Below are 22,878 nucleotides of genomic sequence, written 5' to 3' on the forward strand. Positions count from 1 at the left end.
GTCGGATGACAATATCCTTATTGGCTTCTAAGGATTTGATACCGACTTTAATCGACCTAGGGTCGGTATACGGTTTGATCTTCAGATTCTCCAGATCACTGCACACTAGATTTTTAAAAACATCTAAAAATTTATTATCTTTGTTTGGAGGGTTAAAAACAGATTTGTTTTTTAACTTGGTGAATTTAGGAGGTACTGGCCTTTGATCAGCGCTCGCTGTTTGTTCAGAGTTCCGCACTATAGGATTTGAAAGGTAGTACTTTTTGATGTTTAGGCTCCGAACAAATTTCTTGATTCCTACATATGCCTGGAATTTATTTAAGTTTTTAATTGGAGCAAACTTAAGACCTTTGTCCAAAACCCTTATCTCATTTGCATCAAGAGGGACTCCGCTTAGGTTAAAAATACCTGTACCTATCGGGACTTTTTTCTTTTGAACTCGCCTTCCCCCTCTGTTGCCTCTGAGTTTTTTCTTTTTCCGGGGAACGGACTGGCGGGCCCCGGACTCCGGTTTCTCCACCAGCCATTCTCCTGTGCAACACGAGGTGGAAGGGGTGGGGGAAGGGGGGTGGGGGGAGGTGATCTCTCCCAACCCCCCTGATACCCTAAAAAATTGTCCTGCAGGGGTTCAAACCTGTTATGAGTATTTAGGGTGGGATTAGGTAGTCTGGGTGGTGGTCTAGAGGGTGGTCTCCCTCTCCCTCTATTGCCTCCTCTCCTAGGGCTTGGCACATACTGGTTGGTGTTGTAAGCATAGTATTGATCATTCTGATAATAATGATGAGGGTCACCATGGTTACCTCCTGGGTTTTCATGGTGATAATAACCTCTCCCTCTTCCTCCATTTGAGTTACGTCCTCCCCCCCTTCCTCCTCCCCTCTTTTTCTTCCCCTTGTTGTGAACCACTGGGACAAACTCCTGTGTTTCTGGGTGAACTAGAGGGGGAGGATGCATTATGGGTCGGGATGATGCAACCATAGGGGTTTGGGGTGGGTCGGATTCACCAACCACCATATCATTATCCAGATTGGCTATGGTTTTCTGCCATTTGAACACATTGTCTGTGTTCAGATCAGTAAGATCCCTAATAAATTTCTTTCTTTTCTTATTTTGATTCTCCACATCCCATTTGGCCAATCTGTTTTTGAGGATACCAGAAAGTCTGATATATTCCTCAGAATCTTTATGGGTCACTTCCTGGTTTTCCTCCGACGTTGCTATGCCAGCAGCGACGCTGAATTGAGCGGAGTGATGCATATAAAAAGAGTGACGTCCGCCCCTCCGCCCATACGCTGAGGAAGTCCCGCCCACGGACGATACGCGTGCGCAAGGGGGAGGAGATCGTGACGTCACTCGTAGCCCCTGTTAGCAGAGCGTTCCGCTCTGTCTGGAGATCAGCTGGATTGCTGTACTGCTCGTTTTTGCATTACCTTGAAGTAAGAGGCTGTCCATTTGTTTTATTAATAAATTGTGGTGTTTGAAACATATTGCACTATGGTCTGCCCCCTTTCTATTACATGGGGATCGTTGTGAACACCTTTACAAAAAGGAGAGATGCCCTCTGTGATTGCTGTCCTGGTCAGGATTTTCACATTGCTGGGAGTGTACTTTTAAGGCTGTCTTTTCACAGCCTACAGGTGAGAGGCTAGCACCTCTGGTGAAGGATTGCACTGAACAAGCACTTGTGTCCTGTTTACTGATCAGCACTGAGCACTTTCATTGGGATTTCTTATTGGACTGTTTTCTCCTCTTTTTTACAAGACTACTGCGTGCCATTCATAGACTTTTCATTTATCCATTGATGTTTTTATTGTCTTATTGTTTTAGCGCTGCACATTTCACTATCAGTTTTACATTGGGTTTTACATATTTTTTACCTTGGTGTCAGCTGCTTTTATCTATTTCCATCCATTTATTTATTCATGCTTGCGCCGATATTCCTGTTTTTTCATTGACTTGTGGTATTTTAGAATATTTTTATATCTGGCTGCAGCATTAATATGGATAATCTTGATAGGTTTAATTATGTGGAGAAAAGGGAAATTAATTTAGGGGATATATTCTCCAGTAATCCTTTACCCAAGGTTGAGGGTGATGTTGCATCCTGTTTCAAAAGGCTGAATTACGCCCTAGAAAAGAAACTAAAGTTATGGTGGGACATCACCTCATTCGAACATTATTTAACCACCAAGATTGTTCCAAGGCGCCTAAGGTGGGATATCCCACCCAATGATGGCCTTTTGGACAGAGAGTCACTAGATGAATTAAGAGATTTCTTCACTAAGAAAGGTTTAGAACTTATTGATTTCCTGCTTCTGAGAAAGAAGCGGAAATTAAAAATAGTGGAAAATCAGATTAAAGAGATCCAATCCCTTTTGGAGACCCATAAAGATTCTGAGGAATATATCAGACTTTCTGGTATCCTCAAAAACAGATTGGCCAAATGGGATGTGGAGAATCAAAATAAGAAAAGAAAGAAATTTATTAGGGATCTTACTGATCTGAACACAGACAATGTGTTCAAATGGCAGAAAACCATAGCCAATCTGGATAATGATATGGTGGTTGGTGAATCCGACCCACCCCAAACCCCTATGGTTGCATCATCCCGACCCATAATGCATCCTCCCCCTCTAGTTCACCCAGAAACACAGGAGTTTGTCCCAGTGGTTCACAACAAGGGGAAGAAAAAGAGGGGAGGAGGAAGGGGGGGGGGGGGGACGTAACTCAAATGGAGGAAGAGGGAGAGGTTATTATCACCATGAAAACCCAGGAGGTAACCATGGTGACCCTCATCATTATTATCAGAATGATCAATACTATGCTTACAACACCAACCAGTATGTGCCAAGCCCTAGGAGAGGAGGCAATAGAGGGAGAGGGAGACCACCCTCTAGACCACCACCCAGACTACCTAATCCCACCCTAAATACTCATAACAGGTTTGAACCCCTGCAGGACAATTTTTTAGGGTATCAGGGGGGTTGGGAGAGATCACCTCCCCCCACCCCTTCCACCTCGTGTTGTACAGGAGAACGGCTGGTGGAGAAACCGGAGTCCGGGGCCCGCCAGTCCGTTCCCCGGAAAAAGAAAAAACTCAGAGGCAACAGAGGGGGAAGGCGAGTTCAACAGAAAAAAGTCCCGATAGGTACAGGTATTTTTAACCTAAGCGGAGTCCCTCTTGATGCAAATGAGATAAGGGTTTTGGACAAAGGTCTTAAGTTTGCTCCAATTAAAAACTTAAATAAATTCCAGGCATATGTAGGAATCAAGAAATTTGTTCGGAGCCTAAACATCAAAAAGTACTACCTTTCAAATCCTATAGTGCGGAACTCTGAACAAACAGCGAGCGCTGATCAAAGGCCAGTACCTCCTAAATTCACCAAGTTAAAAAACAAATCTGTTTTTAACCCTCCAAACAAAGATAATAAATTTTTAGATGTTTTTAAAAATCTAGTGTGCAGTGATCTGGAGAATCTGAAGATCAAACCGTATACCGACCCTAGGTCGATTAAAGTCGGTATCAAATCCTTAGAAGCCAATAAGGATATTGTCATCCGACCGGCCGATAAGGGAGGCGGTTTGGTAGTCCTTAGCAAAAGTTATTATCAGGACGAAATGAACCGGCTTCTGTCTGATAAAGAAACATACACTATATTACCAGGAGACCCCCTTATTAAATATAAGGGAGAGTTGAAAAAGCTGGTCAAGACAGGAAAAGAGAGAGGCATATTAAGTAAGAAGGAATCACACTATCTGGACCCACTGTTCTGCCGTACACCAGTTGTGTATTTCCTACCAAAAATACACAAGAACAGTGAGGTCCCTCCGGGTAGACCAATTGTCAATGGTATTGACTCGGTCTCATCGCGACTGGGTCAATACATTGACTTACATCTTCAACCTCTCGTCATTTCCACACAAGCTTACCTTAGAGATACTAAGCATGTGATACAAATTCTACAGGACTTACCATGTAATCCCACGGCACTGCTGGTGACAGCAGACGTGGGTTCTCTTTATACCATCATCAATCATGAAGAGGCCCAGGATGCAGTTAAATGGGCCTTTAAACAATCAGATCTCTCAAGAAAGAAACGCAGCTTCATCTTGAGTAGTTTGCTTTTCTGTTTGTCTAAGAACTACTTTTGGTTCGACAGACAATACTACTTACAAACAAGAGGCGTAGCGATGGGCGCTGGTTTTGCTCCCAGTGTGGCCAATCTTTTTATGGCCCACTGGGAGGAAGAAGTCATCTTTAAAGAGCGCCCTCCCGAGTTACTTTGCTACAAACGCTATATAGATGACGTGCTGCTCATTTGGGATGGTACAAGAGACTCTTTAGATAGATTTATGGATAAAATGAACAACAATGATAAAAATATAGTCCTCACATGGACCGTGAGTGACAAGGACAATGATCACTTCAAAACGCACACGCACTTTAAGGTAACTGACCGTAACTCGTACATCCCGTTAGACAGTTGCCATCACAGGAACTGGTTATGTAACATACCTAAAGGGCAGTTTATGCGTCTAAGAAGGAACTGCACACTAGTTGAAGTGTATGAAACACAGGCACATATATTAAAAGATCGGTTTGTCGAAAAGGGTTATGACACTACAAAACTTGAGAGTGACATCCTTGAAGTAAAAAATAAAGAGAGGTCCAGTTTATTGGCAGATAAGACACAGGTAGCACCATATGACAACGGTGGATATAAGATTGTCATGGAATATAATGCGCAATTTAAGAAAGTGGAGAAAATCATCACCAAACATTGGCCAATACTTCAGCAGGACAAGATCCTAGGCCCTACCTTACCCAATAAACCAGCGTTTATTTATAAAAAAGCCCCCACAATGAGAAATTTCCTGGCACCAGGGGTAATTGATCCCCCCAACCCAGGTGAAAATAAGCTTTTTTCATTTCTTTCGGGTTTTCATGCATGTGGAAGGTGTGTGGCCTGTAAAACTTCTAAGTTTAATACTAAGAAGAAAAAGGAATTTGTAGCCCACACCACAGGTGAATCCTATAAAATCAAGGACCTGATCACATGTGCGTCCACAGGGGTGGTCTACATGCTGGAGTGCAAGTGTGGGCTCCAGTATATGGGCAGAACCACTAGGGCGCTACAAGTCCGTGTTGGAGAACATATGAGTAGTATAAGAAAGGGCAAGAAAGCCCATCATGTTGTCCAACACTTCAAACAATTTCACAACAAAGATCCCAAGGACTTGAAATTTTGGGGGATCGAAAAGGTCAAGAAACATTGGAGGGGGGGTAATTTTATTAGACAAATAAGTAAGCGTGAATCTTACTGGATCTTTGAGACAAAAGTCGGGGTCCCCAGAGGTCTAAATGTGGACTTCGACCTCAACTGTTTTATCTCAGATCGGTAGTTTTACTTCGTTTTTACCCTCGTTTTTTATCAATACTTTTTATCAACATATGAATTTTAGGTCCCTTACACATATGGGCTTTTATGATATGGACTCTATTATATACCCATTTTATGTATGTTTTTTGACCTTTGAACACTATTGTATTTATGGATTTACATTTGATGTTTTTATTATATGTTTTTGATTATATATTGTTTTTTTTTTGTACTGCTTTCTTTTGTATACAGGGGCTGCGAGTGACTTATCATGATCCCCTCATGTATTCATACATTTAGGGGCATTAGTTCCCAAATATATGTTTTTTCTGTAATTTTTATTAATATATGTTTTGCCATATTTATGTTAGTTCTGATATTCTATACCCCCCCGCTCTTGAACAGTAATGGGCGTTACTAGCCCTTTAGCCCTTGTTGCTGTCTCGGTGTTTATGGAGGACTCTGTTTATGTTCCTGGGTCAATGTACTGCTTCCTGTGTGGGGCGGGCCCTGGGGCACTTCCTGGTTTTCCTCCGACGTTGCTATGCCAGCAGCGACGCTGAATTGAGCGGAGTGATGCATATAAAAAGAGTGACGTCCGCCCCTCCGCCCATACGCTGAGGAAGTCCCGCCCACGGACGATACGCGTGCGCAAGGGGGAGGAGATCGTGACGTCACTCGTAGCCCCTGTTAGCAGAGCGTTCCGCTCTGTCTGGAGATCAGCTGGATTGCTGTACTGCTCGTTTTTGCATTACCTTGAAGTAAGAGGCTGTCCATTTGTTTTATTAATAAATTGTGGTGTTTGAAACATATTGCACTATGGTCTGCCCCCTTTCTATTACATGGGGATCGTTGTGAACACCTTTACAAAAAGGAGAGATGCCCTCTGTGATTGCTGTCCTGGTCAGGATTTTCACATTGCTGGGAGTGTACTTTTAAGGCTGTCTTTTCACAGCCTACAGGTGAGAGGCTAGCACCTCTGGTGAAGGATTGCACTGAACAAGCACTTGTGTCCTGTTTACTGATCAGCACTGAGCACTTTCATTGGGATTTCTTATTGGACTGTTTTCTCCTCTTTTTTACAAGACTACTGCGTGCCATTCATAGACTTTTCATTTATCCATTGATGTTTTTATTGTCTTATTGTTTTAGCGCTGCACATTTCACTATCGGAGTCCCAGCAGGAAATCTAGGTCCTACTCCTTCTCTAGGCAGAAACAAAGTGATGTGTTGGGCTCTGACAGTGGGGGTTATGACCGGAGGAACAGCCCTGTGGGCGTCTACATGTTAAAAGCTTTATACCAACGTACTGCCTAGACTAAGTAGGAAAATCTGGAACCTTTGTTAGGTTTGGATTGTGGTCTGTGTCCACACTGGGGCGGTTATACTCACGTCTGGTCCTGAAGACATTGGTCATGAGCAAGAGGAAGTGAGGAAAAAATCAACCCAATATGAACACAGACAGCATAAAAAAAACACACAGGGGTTATTATCTTTCCACACACCTCCCAAAAACTAGGAAAAGTTTAAGTGCACTTTAAGCCTTTCACTAGCTAAAGCATGTTTTCATTTATTTTTGCACACTTGGTAAAAGTGCGCATTTTTTACTTGAAAACATATTTAAAACTCCAGAACATATTTCTGATATTGGCTTAACTGTTAACCAAATGTATATTTTCTTAAGTAAATCCACTCAAATGTGTTTTAGCGCACACAAACACAGTAAAGTTTCCAAATGTTATTAAATATAAAAGTCTAGACTCAAGTAAATAGATGCCCTTGAAATGGCAGTAAACTACGGCACTTAATAATTCATTGTTGACACTCTAAAAATCTTTAAAGCTCATCATAAAGTTAGGGTTAAGCATAAATAATAGCCTAATAATGATTTCTCTAACACTGTGTACCTACTATGTGTTGCATAATTGTCATTACAAAAGCCCTACATGTGTATTTTGATGTGCATGTGTGTGGAGGAAGGAGCATTGACATTGTTTTGTTGATTTTGGGGTTTTTTTTTGTTTTTTTTTTTACAAAACTTTATTACTTTCACAAAGGGGCTGACAATGCCTTTACGGAATAGTACATTTCTGGTCACACATCCTCTTTATATAGAGATATTAGGGGTCTATTAGATCTCTAATGTCTACTTTGTCTCAGCCACAGCAGACTAGGCACACATTGTTCTCAATCTGCTGTTTTCTACCCATACTGGCCAGGATCTGACAGCTTTGAACCCTGAAGTTGAATCCTGAACCTGAATTCGCTCATCAACAAAAAGATTACCCTCACTTTTTAATTTCCTCCCACTTCCCATTTTGACTACAGGAAAGAAAGTGAAATCTCTCCTGTGGTATACAGATGGCATACAACCTAAAAGGCATTTTAACTCTCGATTCAAAGTTTTAACTTTAGATATTCTTTCATTTCCATTTTGCATACAAGTTAGAATACCAACCCCTTTCTGGAATCCTCTTTTAGTCCACTTTTATTCTGCCCTATTTGCTCTTCTACCTTCTCTTGCTTCTGAGTTTTCTTACGAGCCAAGGCAGAAATCAGCCACTCGTCATCTTCCTGAGGCACAATAGGGGTCTCCGCACTGGTGCCCCTTGGCTGGGTTAGAGGCTCACCAGTTCCTGGCACAGATGTAATTTCACTAGCTCTTGGCACAGGTGTAGTCTCAGTGGTTCTTGGTGGTGGTGTAACCTGATTGGCCTTTGACTGGGGTGTAGTCTGGCTGGTTCTTGGCTGAGGAGTGGTTCTGTTATCCGGTTTTGTCCCAGATGGGGGACGTCCAGCAGAATTTGGCAATACTACAGATGTTGGGGATGGTTCTCTTAAAAGAACCGAAGGAGACAGATCTGGTACATCATCATCTTTAAGTCCCAACCAATCAGCCCCACTCTTTGCACCATGAGCTGGACTTCGAGCTACTGGAGTGGCAGTAAGCGACCTGGCATCAGATTTCAAGTTTTCATTACCATCCTCAGAAAATCTGTTTGCAAATCAAGAGATAAATGCAGCTTCAACAAACTCAGTGACTATGGAGGTTTAAAAAGAAACACAATTCAAAGTTCTGCAACCAATAAAATTTCTCTTTTGGCATGAAACAAAACAGTGATAAATGATTTCCAATCAATTAAGAACTGTTCTTGGCAGATTGACATTCACTCATGAAGGCATTTTGATATTTGCATAATTCCTACTAAGAGGGTTAAGGGCTCTTGAGAGGAGTATAAAAGTAAGGCACAGTGATTTTATTCAGGAAGTTATGTACAGCACGCTGAAGGCCCCTCCCACCGGCTATATTTTTTCTGCACTCTATAGAGAAGCATTTAGAAATAATGATGACACCACTGAGCCTAAAAAGAATTATGAAATGAAAAAGGAAAAGGTTTTATTTAGAATTAGAATTTTCATTGGCATTTTGATGAGGAGGAGCCAGGGAAGGAAAAATAAAAGAAGTAACCATGCAGGGTGAAAGTTCAGACTTAAAGTATTTTTTTTTTTTTAAATAAACAAACATGTCATATTTACCTGCTCTGTGCAGTATTTATGCACAAAGCAGCCCCGATCATCCTATTCCTCATCAGGGCACCTGGCTCCTCCCTCCTGCCAAGTGCCCCCAGAGCAAGCAGCTTGCAATGGGGGGGCACCCGAGTAGGCTCACTCCCGAGCTGCAGCTCTGCGTATCCATTCACACATAGAGCCGTGGCTAGGCTTATACTCCCTCACCTCATTGGCTGTAACTGGCTGGGAAGGGAGAGTCTTGGGAAAGCTGAGGCTCTTGTGCACATTGCTAGAGAAAGATCTGGCAAGTATTAGGATGGCTGGAATGCATAAAGGTAAAAAACCTTCAGCCTTTACAAACACTTAAAAAAAAAATTCAACTACAGAAAAAACTTTTTATATAAATTTTGATAAGGTGGGGGGGGGGGGGAGGTTATAAAATATAACGTTAGAATGCTGTGATTACTAAAGGCGTTCCCACAAACCGTGCAATCAGTAAAGAAAAAAGAAAAAGAAACTGGTTACCCTAGGCACCACATCCCCAAATAAGGCAAATTGGTTGAAGAGGTAGATCCAGGATTTTAAAGGTGCCAGACACAAATATAATATAAAAATCTATTTTTTTATAATCATTAAAAATATTGAATCAGATAAAAACATTTATGAAGAAATTATCCATACAGTACTGTTGCATTTTGTTCTCTATATGTTTCGCCAGACTTTGGCTTCTTTAGGAGATTTTGCTAGAGTATTGCAAAACCGTTCATTACAAAAGAGCAATATATATATATATATATACACACACACACACACACACACATGTATATACACACATATATATATACACATACACACACACACACAAATATATCAATACAAGAATGTCTAAAAAATCTACATTAGAACAACAAATCATGGCATTTGCTATATATCTCTATATCAGAGTAATTAAAACTCATAATATAAATGAGCACACATATTTATGGGTAAACTGTGGGAATCCCCTTACCTTGATTGTATATATCAAATAGATGACTGTTAGGAAACCAACATTCTATACAGTAAATGCACTGGGATATCAGTGCCAGAGGGAAAAACTGGAGCCCATATGACAGACCAGCTGCCTGACGGGGGAAAACATACACCCAAAATGGATTGAATCCAATTTTTTTGCTGATTGCCAATCCATTGGAATAGTGTACTATATGCAATGCATGTGTGGTGCTTTCTATGTCGGAAAGACTAAGACCTTTTTTCCACAGAATTAGGGACCATGTGTCCCTTATATCCAAAACAACAGTTTTGATTTAATGAAAAACTGGATTTCTTTTACGTCCTCCGACAGTCGCCGCCGCTTCATATTCATCACTAATGGGGGTTATTGACCTTTGCTCCGCAGGAGTAGCTAGGCAACAAAATAGTTAATATCAAAGCTTTTAGCATATCCCACCCCTAGGGGGTGGTCCCCTCAGTCAATACCTCCCTGCTTCCTGCATTCCCAACTCAGTTTCTAATGCCTAGCTTAGGAGTAGGCTGGCTGTTCCTGTGCTGGGGCTCTCAGTCTCAGCTTCTTTTCTCTTTTTGATTTTATTTGGAGTTTTTTTTCTCTCTCTTTTACTTAGCTGTTTATTTTCAACATTAGTTAGCTTCTTCTGATGAAGATGATCGTGCGGAGCTGGGTCTCGGACTGGCCAACCTGGATCCCAGGGCTCAGGGCCAGGGGCTTCCCAGCCTGCCATCGAGCATTCAGCACAGGTTTCCCTGGCACATTGAACGACCCATCCCTGTTCGCTGCAGGGATGCTATCGGTGAGGTGGCTACCTCACTGGACGCCATTGCGGTTTCGCACCGCAGTTCCACTGCGTCTCGGCTGCGACACTCCCTGTCCTCAGTACAGCGGTTTGGTCGCTGGAGCAGGCTCCCCACGCCATCCGGACTGGTAAGTGTATCTCTATGTGGGGACCTGTCTATTGGGTGTCAGTCTGGGACTGTGTGACCCTGCATGTCTGTGTGGCTGCTGAGCTCCCTGTCAGTTCCTGTGTGGAATTACTGCCTGTGTGTGGGCTGTGAGGGGGGGCTCTCCTGCTCTGCTGAGTGCATATATGAAGCAGTCTGGGTTTGGACATGCTGTGCGGCGATCGCTGCGGCGACCCGCCATTTTTTTGCGGCAGAATTGTAGTGGCCGGTCCTGTGTGGTGAGGCGTGGCGTTTTGGCGCCAAACGCCACCATTTTGGCGGCGATTGCTCAGACCACATGTCGACGCCATTTTCTGTGTGCCTAAGAAATCCTCAGCCGAGCAGCCATGTTTGTGTAGCCTTACATAGGCTTTATAGGGGCGGTCGGTCATGCATCACTTCCTTTTGCTCTGGGACAGCGATCGGTGCAGCAGCCTGTGTGATCTCTCCAGGTTTTTACCTTTCCATTTTCCTGTATTCCTTGCCCAGTGTTCTTCTCCCTGTGGGGGTCGGTGTATTCAGTGGGTGCGGTGGGCTACGCTCGCCGCGATCTTAAAGGGGCAGTACTCCTTTTTTCCTAATACTTCTGGGGCATGGATTCTCAGGATTGCAAGTTTCCTCCCACCTTGGTGGGGGGCCAAGGGGCTGCTGCTTCCCCCGAGGGGGCTGATCTGGCTACTATTGTGGCAAATTTGGCTGCTCAGGTGCAGATGCTGGTGGCTGATCGATCCACTAAACGGCCCAGAGTGTCTATTTCCTCTGATTCAGAGGGCGATGGGGCTGCTATGGCTGGAGTGCCCTTCTCAGGGTCTCACTCCTCTCTAGACCTTGTGGGGTCTGAGGGGGAGGCTGAGGTGGAAGGGGTTGATAATTCTCCCCCTGGCTCGTCTGAAGAGCTTGCACTCATGGATGAGTTGGTTGCTTCTATCAAGCAAACGCTGCATTTGCAGGATGAACCATGCCCTCCTGTTTTGATGTCCTCTTATGGGACGCAAAGGAAACGAAAAACATCGCAGGTTTTTCCTTGCTCTACGGAATTTCAGCGCGCAGTTGATGAGCAATGGCGCAATTTAAAAAAAGCCTTTTGCTGTGCCGAGTAGGTTCAAACTGCGTTATCCTATCCATTTACACCCGCCACTGATGAGCGCTGGTGTGTGCCGCCTCAGGTGGATCATGCAGTGGCGATTTTAAATAAATCCACTGCGATCCCTGCTGAGGATACCCCGGTGTTCCGGGACCCGACGGACAGGAGATTGGAGTCTCTGGCCCGTCATTCTTATACGGTTGCTGGCTCTATGCTGAAGCCTATTTTTGCTTCCATTATGGCAGCCCAGGCTATTGCGGATTGGACGCAGGTGCTCAGGCGCACCCTGGTGGCTGACTCTGCCCCGCCGACAACTTTGGCTATGGTGGATCAAATTCATCAGGGTGTCATGTATTTGTGTGATGCGGACTTAGATTTGGTCCCTTTGGCTGCGCGTCTTTCAAGTGTGGCAGTATTGAAATGTTGGTCTGTTGACCAATCTTCTCGCAAGACTTTAGCTAACTTGCCCTACACGGGATCTCGCCTTTTTGGCGAGTCTTTGGATACTCTGATAAAGGGTATTTCTGGGGGTAAGAGCACTCTCTTGCCCCAAACTCACAAGAATAAGTTTGTTTGTGGTAAGAAGAATACCCCGTTTAGACCCTCTCAGGGGTCCTTTCGGTCGCACTATAAGGGCAAGCCCTTCAAGGGCCAAGGCTCCCAGAAGAAGCCGTGGGCAGGTAAGCAGAAGTCCGGCCAGTCCGGGTCCGCTGCCCATAACGCTACGGCCTGAAGGGACGCCCTCACCCGGTTCTGGGGTGGGGGGACGTTTGCTCGGTTTTCTTCAACCCTGGCTGGACCGCATTCGGCACAGGTGGGTTCAGGAAATCGTTCGATCTGGTTACAAGATCGAGTTTCTCTCTCGGCCGGCGGGCAGATTTTTCCCCTCAAACCTTCAGCTGACTCCGGAGCGCTTGCGGGATCTGCACCTGGCGGTGCAGGACCTGCGGGCCCAGGGAGTGGTAGTTCCGGTGCCTCATCGGGACAGATTTCGGGGGTTCTATTCCAATCTGTTCACTGTGCCCAGAAAGGAGGGCAAGGTATGTCCGATTCTGTACTTGAAAGCTCTGAACCACTTTGTGAGGGTTCGCAAGTTTCGCATGGAATCTCTGCGCTCGGTGGTGGCTGCCCTGGTTCCGGGGGAATTCATGGCCTCCATCGATTTGAAGGATGCGTATCTTCACATTCCAATTTTCGAGGGTCACCAGAGGTACCTTCGATCCGCCATTGCGGAGGATCACTACCAATTTGTGGCGTTACCCTTCGGTCTCGCTTCGGCTCTGCGGGTTTTCACCAAGGTGCTTGCGCCAGTCCTGGCTTTATTGAGAGCCCAGGGCATCTCTGTCTTGGTGTATCTGGACGATATCTTGATTCGGTCTGCGACCAGTCAGGGCCTGGTGAACGACCTGTCCATCACGATGCAGACTCTGCAGGAGTTCGGTTGGAGGATAAATTTTCCGAAGTCGACGTTATGTCCGTCCGTTCGACTTCCCTACCTGGGGATGATGCTGGACTCTGTTCAAGCGAAGGTCTTCCTGCCGGAAGACAAGCTCCGGACTCTTCAGGACGAAGTCAGGTCCCTCAGGGACAATCAGCGCTCGTCCCTCCGGACGTGTATGAGGTGTCTGGGATTGATGGTCTTGGCTTTCGAGGCGATTCCCTTCGCCCAGTTTCACACACGGGCTCTTCAGGCGGAGGTCCTGGCCAAGTGGGACAGGCGTCCGCAATCTCTGGATCTGCGGATTTCGTTGAGCCGCCTCACCCGAAGGGGTCTTTTATGGTGGCTCCAGTCCCCGGCGGTATCGGGGGGAAAGTCCTTTCGTCCTTTGTCATGGACGGTGATCACCACGGATGCCAGCCTGTCGGGCTGGGGTGGTGTCCTGGGCGTTCTGTCCGCCCAGGGAACTTGGTCGGGGGAGGAATCCTCCCTTCCGATCAACATTCTGGAGTTGCGAGCAATACATCTCTGCCTTCTGCGTTGGACGGACAGGCTTCAAGGCTGTCCGGTTCGGGTGCAGACGGACAATGCCACAGCGGTGGCTTACATCAACCACCAAGGGGGCACCAGGAGTGCCCGCGCGGCTCGGGAAGTGGCCGACATTCTGTCTTGGGCCGAGACGCACGTCCCGGCGATAACGGCAGTTCACATACCGGGGGTGGAGAACTGGCAGGCGGACTATCTGAGTCGCCAGACCCTGGACCAGGGGGAATGGTCCCTTCACCCGGATGTCTTTCAGATGCTGTGCGCGAAGTGGGGGTCCCCAGATGTGGACCTGTTCGCGTCTCGTCTAAACAACAAGGTGGAAAGGTTCGTCGCAAGGACGCGCGATCCTCGGGCAGACGCGTCAGACGCGTTAGTGACGTCCTGGTGTCAGTATCATCTGATGTATGCCTTTCCACCGATTCAGCTGCTGTCCAGGTTCCTTCGCAGGTTGGCCTCGGAACCGCGCACGGTGATTCTGGTGGCACCGGACTGGACTCGTCGGTCTTGGTACGCAGACCTCGTGAATCTGGCGGTCGACGCTCCGTGGCGTCTGCCTCTTCGAGAAGATCTCCTATCTCAAGGACCGATCTTCCATCCTGCTTTACAGTCGCTGGCTTTAACGGCCTGGCTGTTGAAAGCCAGGTCCTGAAGGATAGGGGTCTCTCCCCTGAGGTCATTCCCACTTTCATCAAGGCTAGGAAGGCCTCTTCGGGGAAGATTTACTTGGAAGGCGTATTTTGCCTGGTGTGAGTCCAGGGGGTATTCCCCTCGCTCGTACTCGGTGTCGAGAGTGTTGGCTTTCCTCCAAACTGGAGTGGACCAGCGTTTGGCGTTGGCTACGATTAAGGGTCAGATTTCTGCACTGGCCGTTCTTTTTCAACGCCCTGTGGCGTCTAACTCTTTGGTTAGCACCTTTGTTCAAGGGGTGCGACACCTGGTCCCTCCTAGGAGGGAGCCTTTGCCTCCATGGGACTTGAACCTTGTTCTGTCCGTGTTACAACATGCTCCTTTTGAAAAGATCAGGGAGATCTCGTTACCTCTGTTGTCCAAGAAGGTTGCTTTTTTGGTGGTGATCACTTCGGCTCGCAGAGTGTCGGAGCTGGCGGCCTTGTCCTGCAGCTCTCCCTACTTGGTGATTCACTTGGATAAGGTGGTCTTGCGACCTAACCCGTCTTTTCTTCCGAAGAGGATTTCGGAATTTCACCTCAATGAGGACATTGTCTTGGCTTCGCTCTGCGCGAGGCCAAAGCATCCGAAGGAGGTGGCTTTACATTCTTTGGATGTTGTTCGGGCGATCAAGTTTTTTCGCAAGTCGGATTCTCTATTTGTTCTTCCTGAGGGGCCTCGGAAGGGCATGGCGGCGTCGGCTTCTACCATCGCCAAATGGATCAGGCAGACCATTGAGCAGGCCTATGCTTTGAGGGGGAAGGTTCCTCCCGTGCCTGTGAAGGCGCACTCTACCAGATCTCTGAGTACGTCTTGGGCCTGTCATCATCGGGCTTCTGTGGCCCAGGTGTGTAAGGCGGGGACTTGGTCGTCAGTTCACACCTTCTCCAAATTCTACAAGGTGGATGTTCAGGCATCGGCGGATGCTTCCTTTGGCCGCAAAGTTCTTAGTGTGGCAGTGCCTTAGGGTCCCTTGCTTTGGGTCCTTGGCTGTTGGGATGTCTTATCCCTGGGTTACTTGTTTTCCTGGGTTGTTGCTCCTGTTGAGCACGTTTTCATGTTGCCCAGTTGGTTCTCTTACTTTGGTAAGGTTCCTTTTTCTCTGTTGTGGGTACTGCGTTGCTTTATGCGCGGCTGCGTTTTTTCCCACCCCTCATGTTTACACTGCTATGGAACGTCCCCAATAGTGATGAATATGAAGTGGCGGCGACTATCGGAGGACGTAAGAGAAAACGGAATTTTTGTAAAATCTTACCTGTAAAATTCCTTTCTCTGAGTCCTCCGACAGTCGCCGCCCCCGCCCCTCTTTTGGGGTTTGTTTATGTACTCTACTGCTATGCTACTGAAACTGAGTTGGGAATGCAGGAAGCAGGGAGGTATTGACTGAGGGGACCACCCCATAGGGGTGGGATATGCTAAAAGCTTTGATATTAACTATTTTGTTGCCTAGCTACTCCTGCGGAGCAAAGGTCAATAACCCCTATTAGTGATGAATATGAAGCGGCGGCGACTGTCGGAGGACTCAGAGAAAGGAATTTTACAGGTAAGATTTTACAAAAATTCAGTTTTTTGTCTTACCGTAAAATCCTTTTCTCTGAGGTTCACTGATGGACACAGCTCCATGTCTGCTTAAATCCTTGGGCTTATGCTGCTCTCGCTTCAGGAATAGGATTAGGTGAAACTATTTTGGCTACGTCCCTGAGGCAGTCCCAGGGGGTATACCATCACTTCCTGCTATAGGACTTCAGTTTGTAACAAGCAGTGTCAGAAGAATACATAAGTCAACCCAACAGAGGGGCTGGTGCTGTGTCAGTCAGTGAAAGAAAAGGATTTTACGGTAAGACAAAAATCAAGATAACTCCGACGGACACAGCTCCTTGTTGTCCCAAAGCAGCATCAACATGAGGGGTTGGAAAAACATAGCAATACATATAATTCCCAACAAGGCTAAACATAGCCAACAAGGTAAAACAGGAGCTCAACCAGGTAAAAGAAAAAAAATACACCCTCAAGAGGCGGAGTCTCTGCAACCGCAGCCTTCAAAACTTTGCGGCCGAACGCAGCAGCCGAAGATGTAAGTACATCCACCTTATAAAACTTTGTGAATGTGTGTACAGGCGACCACGTAGCCGCCTTGCACACCTGAACCACTGACGCCTGATGACAGAAGACCCAGGAGACACTAATGCCTCATACACACGTTCAGATAATCGGACGACTTATCGTTCGCATTTTGTTGCATGATGCGAATATCGAATTCAACAATGCATGTAAACGTAGGACTTTTTTTGTACGATTCCGGAAAAGCTTCCTGGTTGCTTAGCTACGTATCAGATGGTGCAAAACAAAAACAATGGCAGCCATTTTAGTGTTTCTGATCATGCGCAGTCTTTGTCGATCGATTTTTAGCGGACGCATACTGTACTGATGACTGTAATGACTAGTGACAATCTAGTCAAAATAGGCAAGGAAGGGGAACACCTTAGTCACCTTGGAAGATCTGCGGGTCGCCGACTCACCTTTAAAGTTTCCCGCACTGACACAATCGATGCCTCGGCCAGCGCTTTTTCATGCACGGCTGCAGAGGAGGAGGATTCATTCTCACTGTTAGAGCACTCACAGTGCGTGGATGCAGACTGAGTGGGCTGATTCGTGTCGGCGGTGGCCAAATCCACCTCAGACTCTGAGGAGGCAGAGGAGACAGGTGAAGGCGGGGAGGAGGCAGAGGAGACAGGTGAAGGCGGGGAGCGCTTCTTACTAGGCAGCCTTTGCAGGGCCAAATCAACCTTTGACACAAGTGACTGCAGGACCGCCATCATGGCCACCAGGGCAGACTGAGACCCAGAGGGTCCCGCAGCTTCAAGGTGAGGGTCAGGTGGGGATACACGTTCCAGGGGCTCCATGGTTAAATCGTAGCCGCACTGTGCACAAAAGACAAAAACGTTTTTTTGTTTATTTTAAAACCCCCGCACACCGCTCGGAGTACCGCAAGTATCAGAGCGCCCGTGTCGCCATATATAGCAGAGGAAGCATCGTATACCCACAGAGACTCACCACCCCAAAGCTGGAGAGCACCAAACAGCCTGCCACACTGCGATCGAAGAGGAAGAGCCGAAACCAACATTAGAGGCCTCCATTGCATGACACCGCACCGGACTACAACAAAATGGCCGCTGCTATAGGTTACAAAGGGAAACCCAAAACATGGCCGCTGGACTACACAAACATGGCCGCTGAGGCTAGTGAAAACCATCCACTGCAAAATGGTGGTGCCATGCGGAACCTGGGACCCCACTGGACCCCAGGGAAGTAATAGTCCACCAGGGGGGAGCAAAAAGTGCAGGTGCCCCTAAAAGGGGGCTGCCAGCGGCACACTCCCACAGACCTCCACCAAGCACCAATTTAGCCCCCCCACCCCAGAAAACACCCGTGCACCCCAAAAGGGGACTAGGAGGGTAAAGAGGGCAGATGAGGATGACCAATGCAGGAGAAACCCTGCTAGGGAGAGGGGGGAAAATGTGAGGGAAATAAGGACACGGGGGGGCCTACCATCCCCAGGGGGGGGGGCCCGTGACCAACCCAGCAATTCCCAGAGAAAAGAGGGGGGACACTACTCACCACACCTTGACATTAGGCAGGTACCACTCCCGGCTGTCCACCACACCATCTTGGAATAGGAGTGCTGCGGCCCGAGGTACGCTGTGACTCTGATCATGACTGCTGTCCTGACCAGGGCTATGCGACATCGCGAGGTGTTTCACTCGCCGGCCAGCCCCCGTCCAGTGGGGCAATGCCGCGGCCAACCTAACGCGGAGCTAACAGTTGGGTCACGCTTGCAGGCCAGACTGGAAAGACCATAAGGATCTAGGATATCCAGTGCGTCGCCCAGTCCAGCTGTTGATTGTAGTTCACGCAGAAACAGGTTGATTGTAGTTCACACAGGAACAGAAAATAACAAAGAGTAAAGAAAAAAATCCATTTAAAAAGGAAAAAATGCCAGGACCAAAGATCCCAGCAGGGAGTCAGGTCCTTACTCCCGAGTCCCGACTAGGCAGAAAAACTGAAGTCCTATAGCAGGAAGTGATGGTAAACCCCCTGGGATTGCCTCAGGGGCTTAGCCAAAATTGTTTCCGCCTAGTCATACTGCTGAAGAGAAAGCAGCATATGCTCAAGTGTCTAAGAAGACATGGAGCTGTGTCAGTCAGTGAATGAAATAGAAATTACGTTTTTTGCACTTGAATATGTGGCAAAACATGAACGAGGGAGCGACAAACAAAATGGATTCATACTCTAAAAGCGGCCAGAATGCCAGGGTTTAATGAATCCCTTAGTTTCAAGTCCTTTTTATAGCCTGATCTTCCTCCCTTATTTGCTCCTTCTTTATCTGGCCACTTTGATAATAATTCATATTATTGTTTTGTAATTTACGCTTGTGATTTAATACACACCTATTATATCTTGATGTAAGGGTTATCTTGGGGTATATCTCTGTTTATCCATGAAATTATTTAGAATTTATTTACTTTCATTTAAATTTACTATTTATTATTAAGTATCTTTTAGATGGCAAGTATCTAGCAACTATTCGCCTGTTGGATGGGTGATCGTATGGACGCCCAGGGCGCCACTGGGGGGGAGCTGAATCATTTGGGTCTCTGTTGGCACCACCTTGCCACCTTATGCATTAGTGATGGTCCCCCTATTCCATCCACTGATGTCCATTTATGCGTAGTTGTTGTTCCCCCTTGATTTTGGCTGAAAGCGATTTCCATCTATGCCAGCTATGGGCATCAGTTTCCATTTTCCATCATAGCGCCGATGGACTTATTGCGTCATTACGCGACACGTAATTTCTGGTTGGCACCACGCATGCGCAGTGGCATAGATTTAGATTTTGCATCTCGCTGCGCAATTAGATGCTGGAGGGGGGGGGGTCTGGAGGAGAATATAAGGGGCCCTGCAGACACGGCATTAGGCTGGAGCTCTGCCTGAGGGTGATACAATACAAGAAATTGTGAGTACAAGGACACTGATATCCCGGTGCAATATAGAATGTTGGATTCCTAACAGTCATCTATTTGATAACAATCAAGGTGAGGGGGTCCCCCCAATTTTTTAGCACAGGAGTTTATTACTGAATGATTGATTAATCAATCACTATTGGGGAGCGCTATCACAACTTTACTCTTTACAGATTGCACTGTATGTGGGGAAAGGTTAACGCATCGGACAGGTGTTTCACACAAAGAGGAAGTGAAGTGATGGAGGGAGGATCTCCCCAGTGGGTGTTACAGGTATAGAAAATTCAGGAATATCTCCACAATGAGCTCCCAAAAAAAAAAAAAAAAAAAAACATACTTGTCAGAAATTTGAACTTGTTTTCCCACTTATATTCTAAGCTAAAGTTACATTTTGACTGGAGTTAGACTTTAAGACTTTTTTGTCTGTACAATTGCTTCAGGTCAGCGACTACGTAAGCAGCGAGGCCAGGATCAGTCCCAGAGCTTTTACCTTAAGGCCTCATGCACAGTGGACGTTATCAAAACGTCAGTAGAAAGCTGTAGCTGTAGGAGTTTTTCTGCTTTTTTTTCAGTAGCGTTTTTGTAGCTTTTTTTTTGCAAAACTATATTCCGACAAAAGCATGTGGCTCAAAAACGTTGAAAAACACTGAAAAGCCACTAGTTCTGGGTTTTTTTTTTTTACAGCCAGAAAACCCCCCTGCCAAAAACTGCTAATAACAGCCTATGTGTGCATGGACACAAAGGATACAATGCTGGGGAGTTTATTAGCTGTAGAAAAAAACATCTGATGCTAAAAACAGCAGCTGTAAAAACGTCCAGTGTGCATGAGGCCCTAAAAACATGTCAACTTCCAAACTGAAAGCGGATCTTCACCCTGACACCCTTTACACAAATATCACTCTCTTTTATTTTTTCGTTTACTTTTTTTTTTTTCAATCAGTATTAATCCCAAAACCAAAAATGTATTATATTGCAGCTTATCAATCATTGGATGGTGGCTGCATTGTTTTTTTTTTTTTTAGTGCTTTTCACCTGGTGATCTTGCCAGTAACACCTTCTGTATTAGTGAGACAACACTCTGGATGAATGAGCAGCGGTGGAACAGCATGGTCAGTTTGGGGTCAAATGTATTAGCAGATTTAGATAAACTAACAAATTTAAGCCAAACTCTAAGCAGTTACAACAAACAGTTTTCCTTTTGTGATAAAGTTTTTGCATTAATAAAAGCTGATCATTTTAATCTCCCCTGCAGGATGTATAGGTTTCTGTTTTTTTTTTTTTCATACTTACCTACAGTAGGTGGATGAAGCATCAGTCCGCTGCTGCATCTGTCCCCTGGCGCCTCTACACTGAGAACCTGAGCGATCGAACAATGAGGAGGCGGAGCAACCGCCTCAGGCTCTCAGCGGGCTCACTGTCGGTCCAGGGATCTGACAGATCCCAGCTCCGTGGTTGTAATGACGCAGAGCCTGGACCGACTTCTGTGACGTCAGCAGAGAGCAGCCTTCAGCCCGCTCTTTGCTGAAAACGGATCACAGGAGTGCAAAACGAACTGCACCTGTGATCCATAGGAAAAGTACACCTAAACAAGCTTTAGCTGTAGTTATCCTTGTGGTTTGTCTCATCCATGTAAACGATATATTCTGCTGGCGAGCCTATGCTTTTGAAGAACAGACTTGCTGGCTGGATCACTAGGTCAAAATAGAAGATAGAAAGCCTATAAAAAGGAAACTAATACAGCCATCATATCTTAGAATTGGTAGGCCACAATATATGTTTACTTTTGGGTTTAACACTGTTTTAATGTGAAGATGTTTCAGTCCCACTCCCCAATGCAAATGACATACACTGTGCCTCCTGTGCCTGCTGGGATATACAGGTTTACATATTCCAGGAGGCATAGCCATTTATTCACAAAAGGAGGCGTTGTGCCTAGCGGCACATCATTAGGCCCGCTAGCTAAGAGCTGGCAGCCTCCCGATGACATCACACAAGAACACGGCGACGCTGGACCTGAGCGGTGGCAGCAAAGATTGGGATCTCAGCAGGACAATGTTGGATCCCCTGGGCAGGGGAATACCTGAATTGTGCACAACCCCTGCAACCCAGTAAGCTGGAAAAATGGGGGAGGGCAAACGGTGAAGATCCACTTTAGTGTTCCTTTTAAACCTGAAGTGGTGAGACGTGAAACAACAAGCAAGTGAAAGCCAAACTGAGTAGGTCTGGTTTATAAAAAGAAAACAGTTTAGCAGCCCATGTATTTATTTCTAGTAGTACCTGACTGATGAACGGCGAGATGGACGTCCTTCAGGGCTCATGGCTATTGTAGGTTGGTAGGAACCAAAAGCAAAGTTTTCATCGCTCAGTGGATCCTCTTTTTCTGTAAATATAATGCCTCAAATTACATTTTGTTCTATTGCATCCTCAAATAAAAAATGATTATATATATATATATAGGGCTTTTTTCCTCAGAGAATAGGTGCAGGAACTCCCCTCTTCTGAGTCACCTCTTGTCTCCACCCACTACCCACCTCTGAGCATTGTCTCTTGGTTCCACCCGCTACCCACCTCCCATGCACAACAAAATACCTCACCAAAAGCAACAGCAACAAAAGATCCACCCCAGAAACATTAGACTCCCTCCAGTAGCAACAATGGCTCGCCCAGCAACCAGTATCAATAGATCAGCCAACAATAGACATCTACCTCAACAGGAGATCTCTACCAACCACATAAGATCCCCCCAGCAACAATAGATCCCCCAGCAACAATAGATCCCCCAGCAGGGACAATAGACCCTCACACAATAACAGATCCATACATATTACAGATGATAAAAGATCCCCAAGCAGATAGCATCAAGAGACCCTCCAACACACCCCACACCCCTTGCTATTACATACATTCAGTGCTAAAGGTGCCGGATCTGCGTTCCCCCGCGTTCCTGCTGAAAAAAAGCCCTGTATGTATGTATGTATGTATGTATGTATGTATGTATGTATGTATATGTATATGTATATATATATATATATATATATATATATATATATATATATATATATATATATACATACACATACATATACACATACACACATATACATATACATATATATATATATATATATATATATATATATATATACACACACACTAACTTGGTTTGAGAGCGCTTTGCAAGACAAGCACATTCTTTTAATAAATTTTGACTTGATATACAAGCGATGTCTTGATATACAAGGAGCCTCTAAAGTGTAGCAATATGGTTACATTTAA

General features: G+C 45.8%; 1 protein-coding gene across 1 annotated transcript in view; it reads right to left on the minus strand.

Annotated features, from left to right (window-relative positions):
- The window catches only part of FBF1 (Fas binding factor 1), a gene marked incomplete at its 5' end in the record, with an annotated part of 191,679 nt that overhangs the window by 106,078 nt on the left and 62,723 nt on the right, over positions 1-22,878 (minus strand). The window contains 2 exons of the mRNA XM_082272785.1: positions 7,840-8,376; positions 21,880-21,982. Coding sequence (XP_082128911.1) covers positions 7,840-8,376; positions 21,880-21,982 — 640 coding nt within the window. The remainder of the gene's footprint in view (positions 1-7,839; positions 8,377-21,879; positions 21,983-22,878) is intronic.

Source organism: Pelophylax lessonae (assembly GCF_965119305.1).
Source record: "Pelophylax lessonae genome assembly, chromosome: 11".
Taxonomy (NCBI): domain Eukaryota; kingdom Metazoa; phylum Chordata; class Amphibia; order Anura; family Ranidae; genus Pelophylax; species Pelophylax lessonae.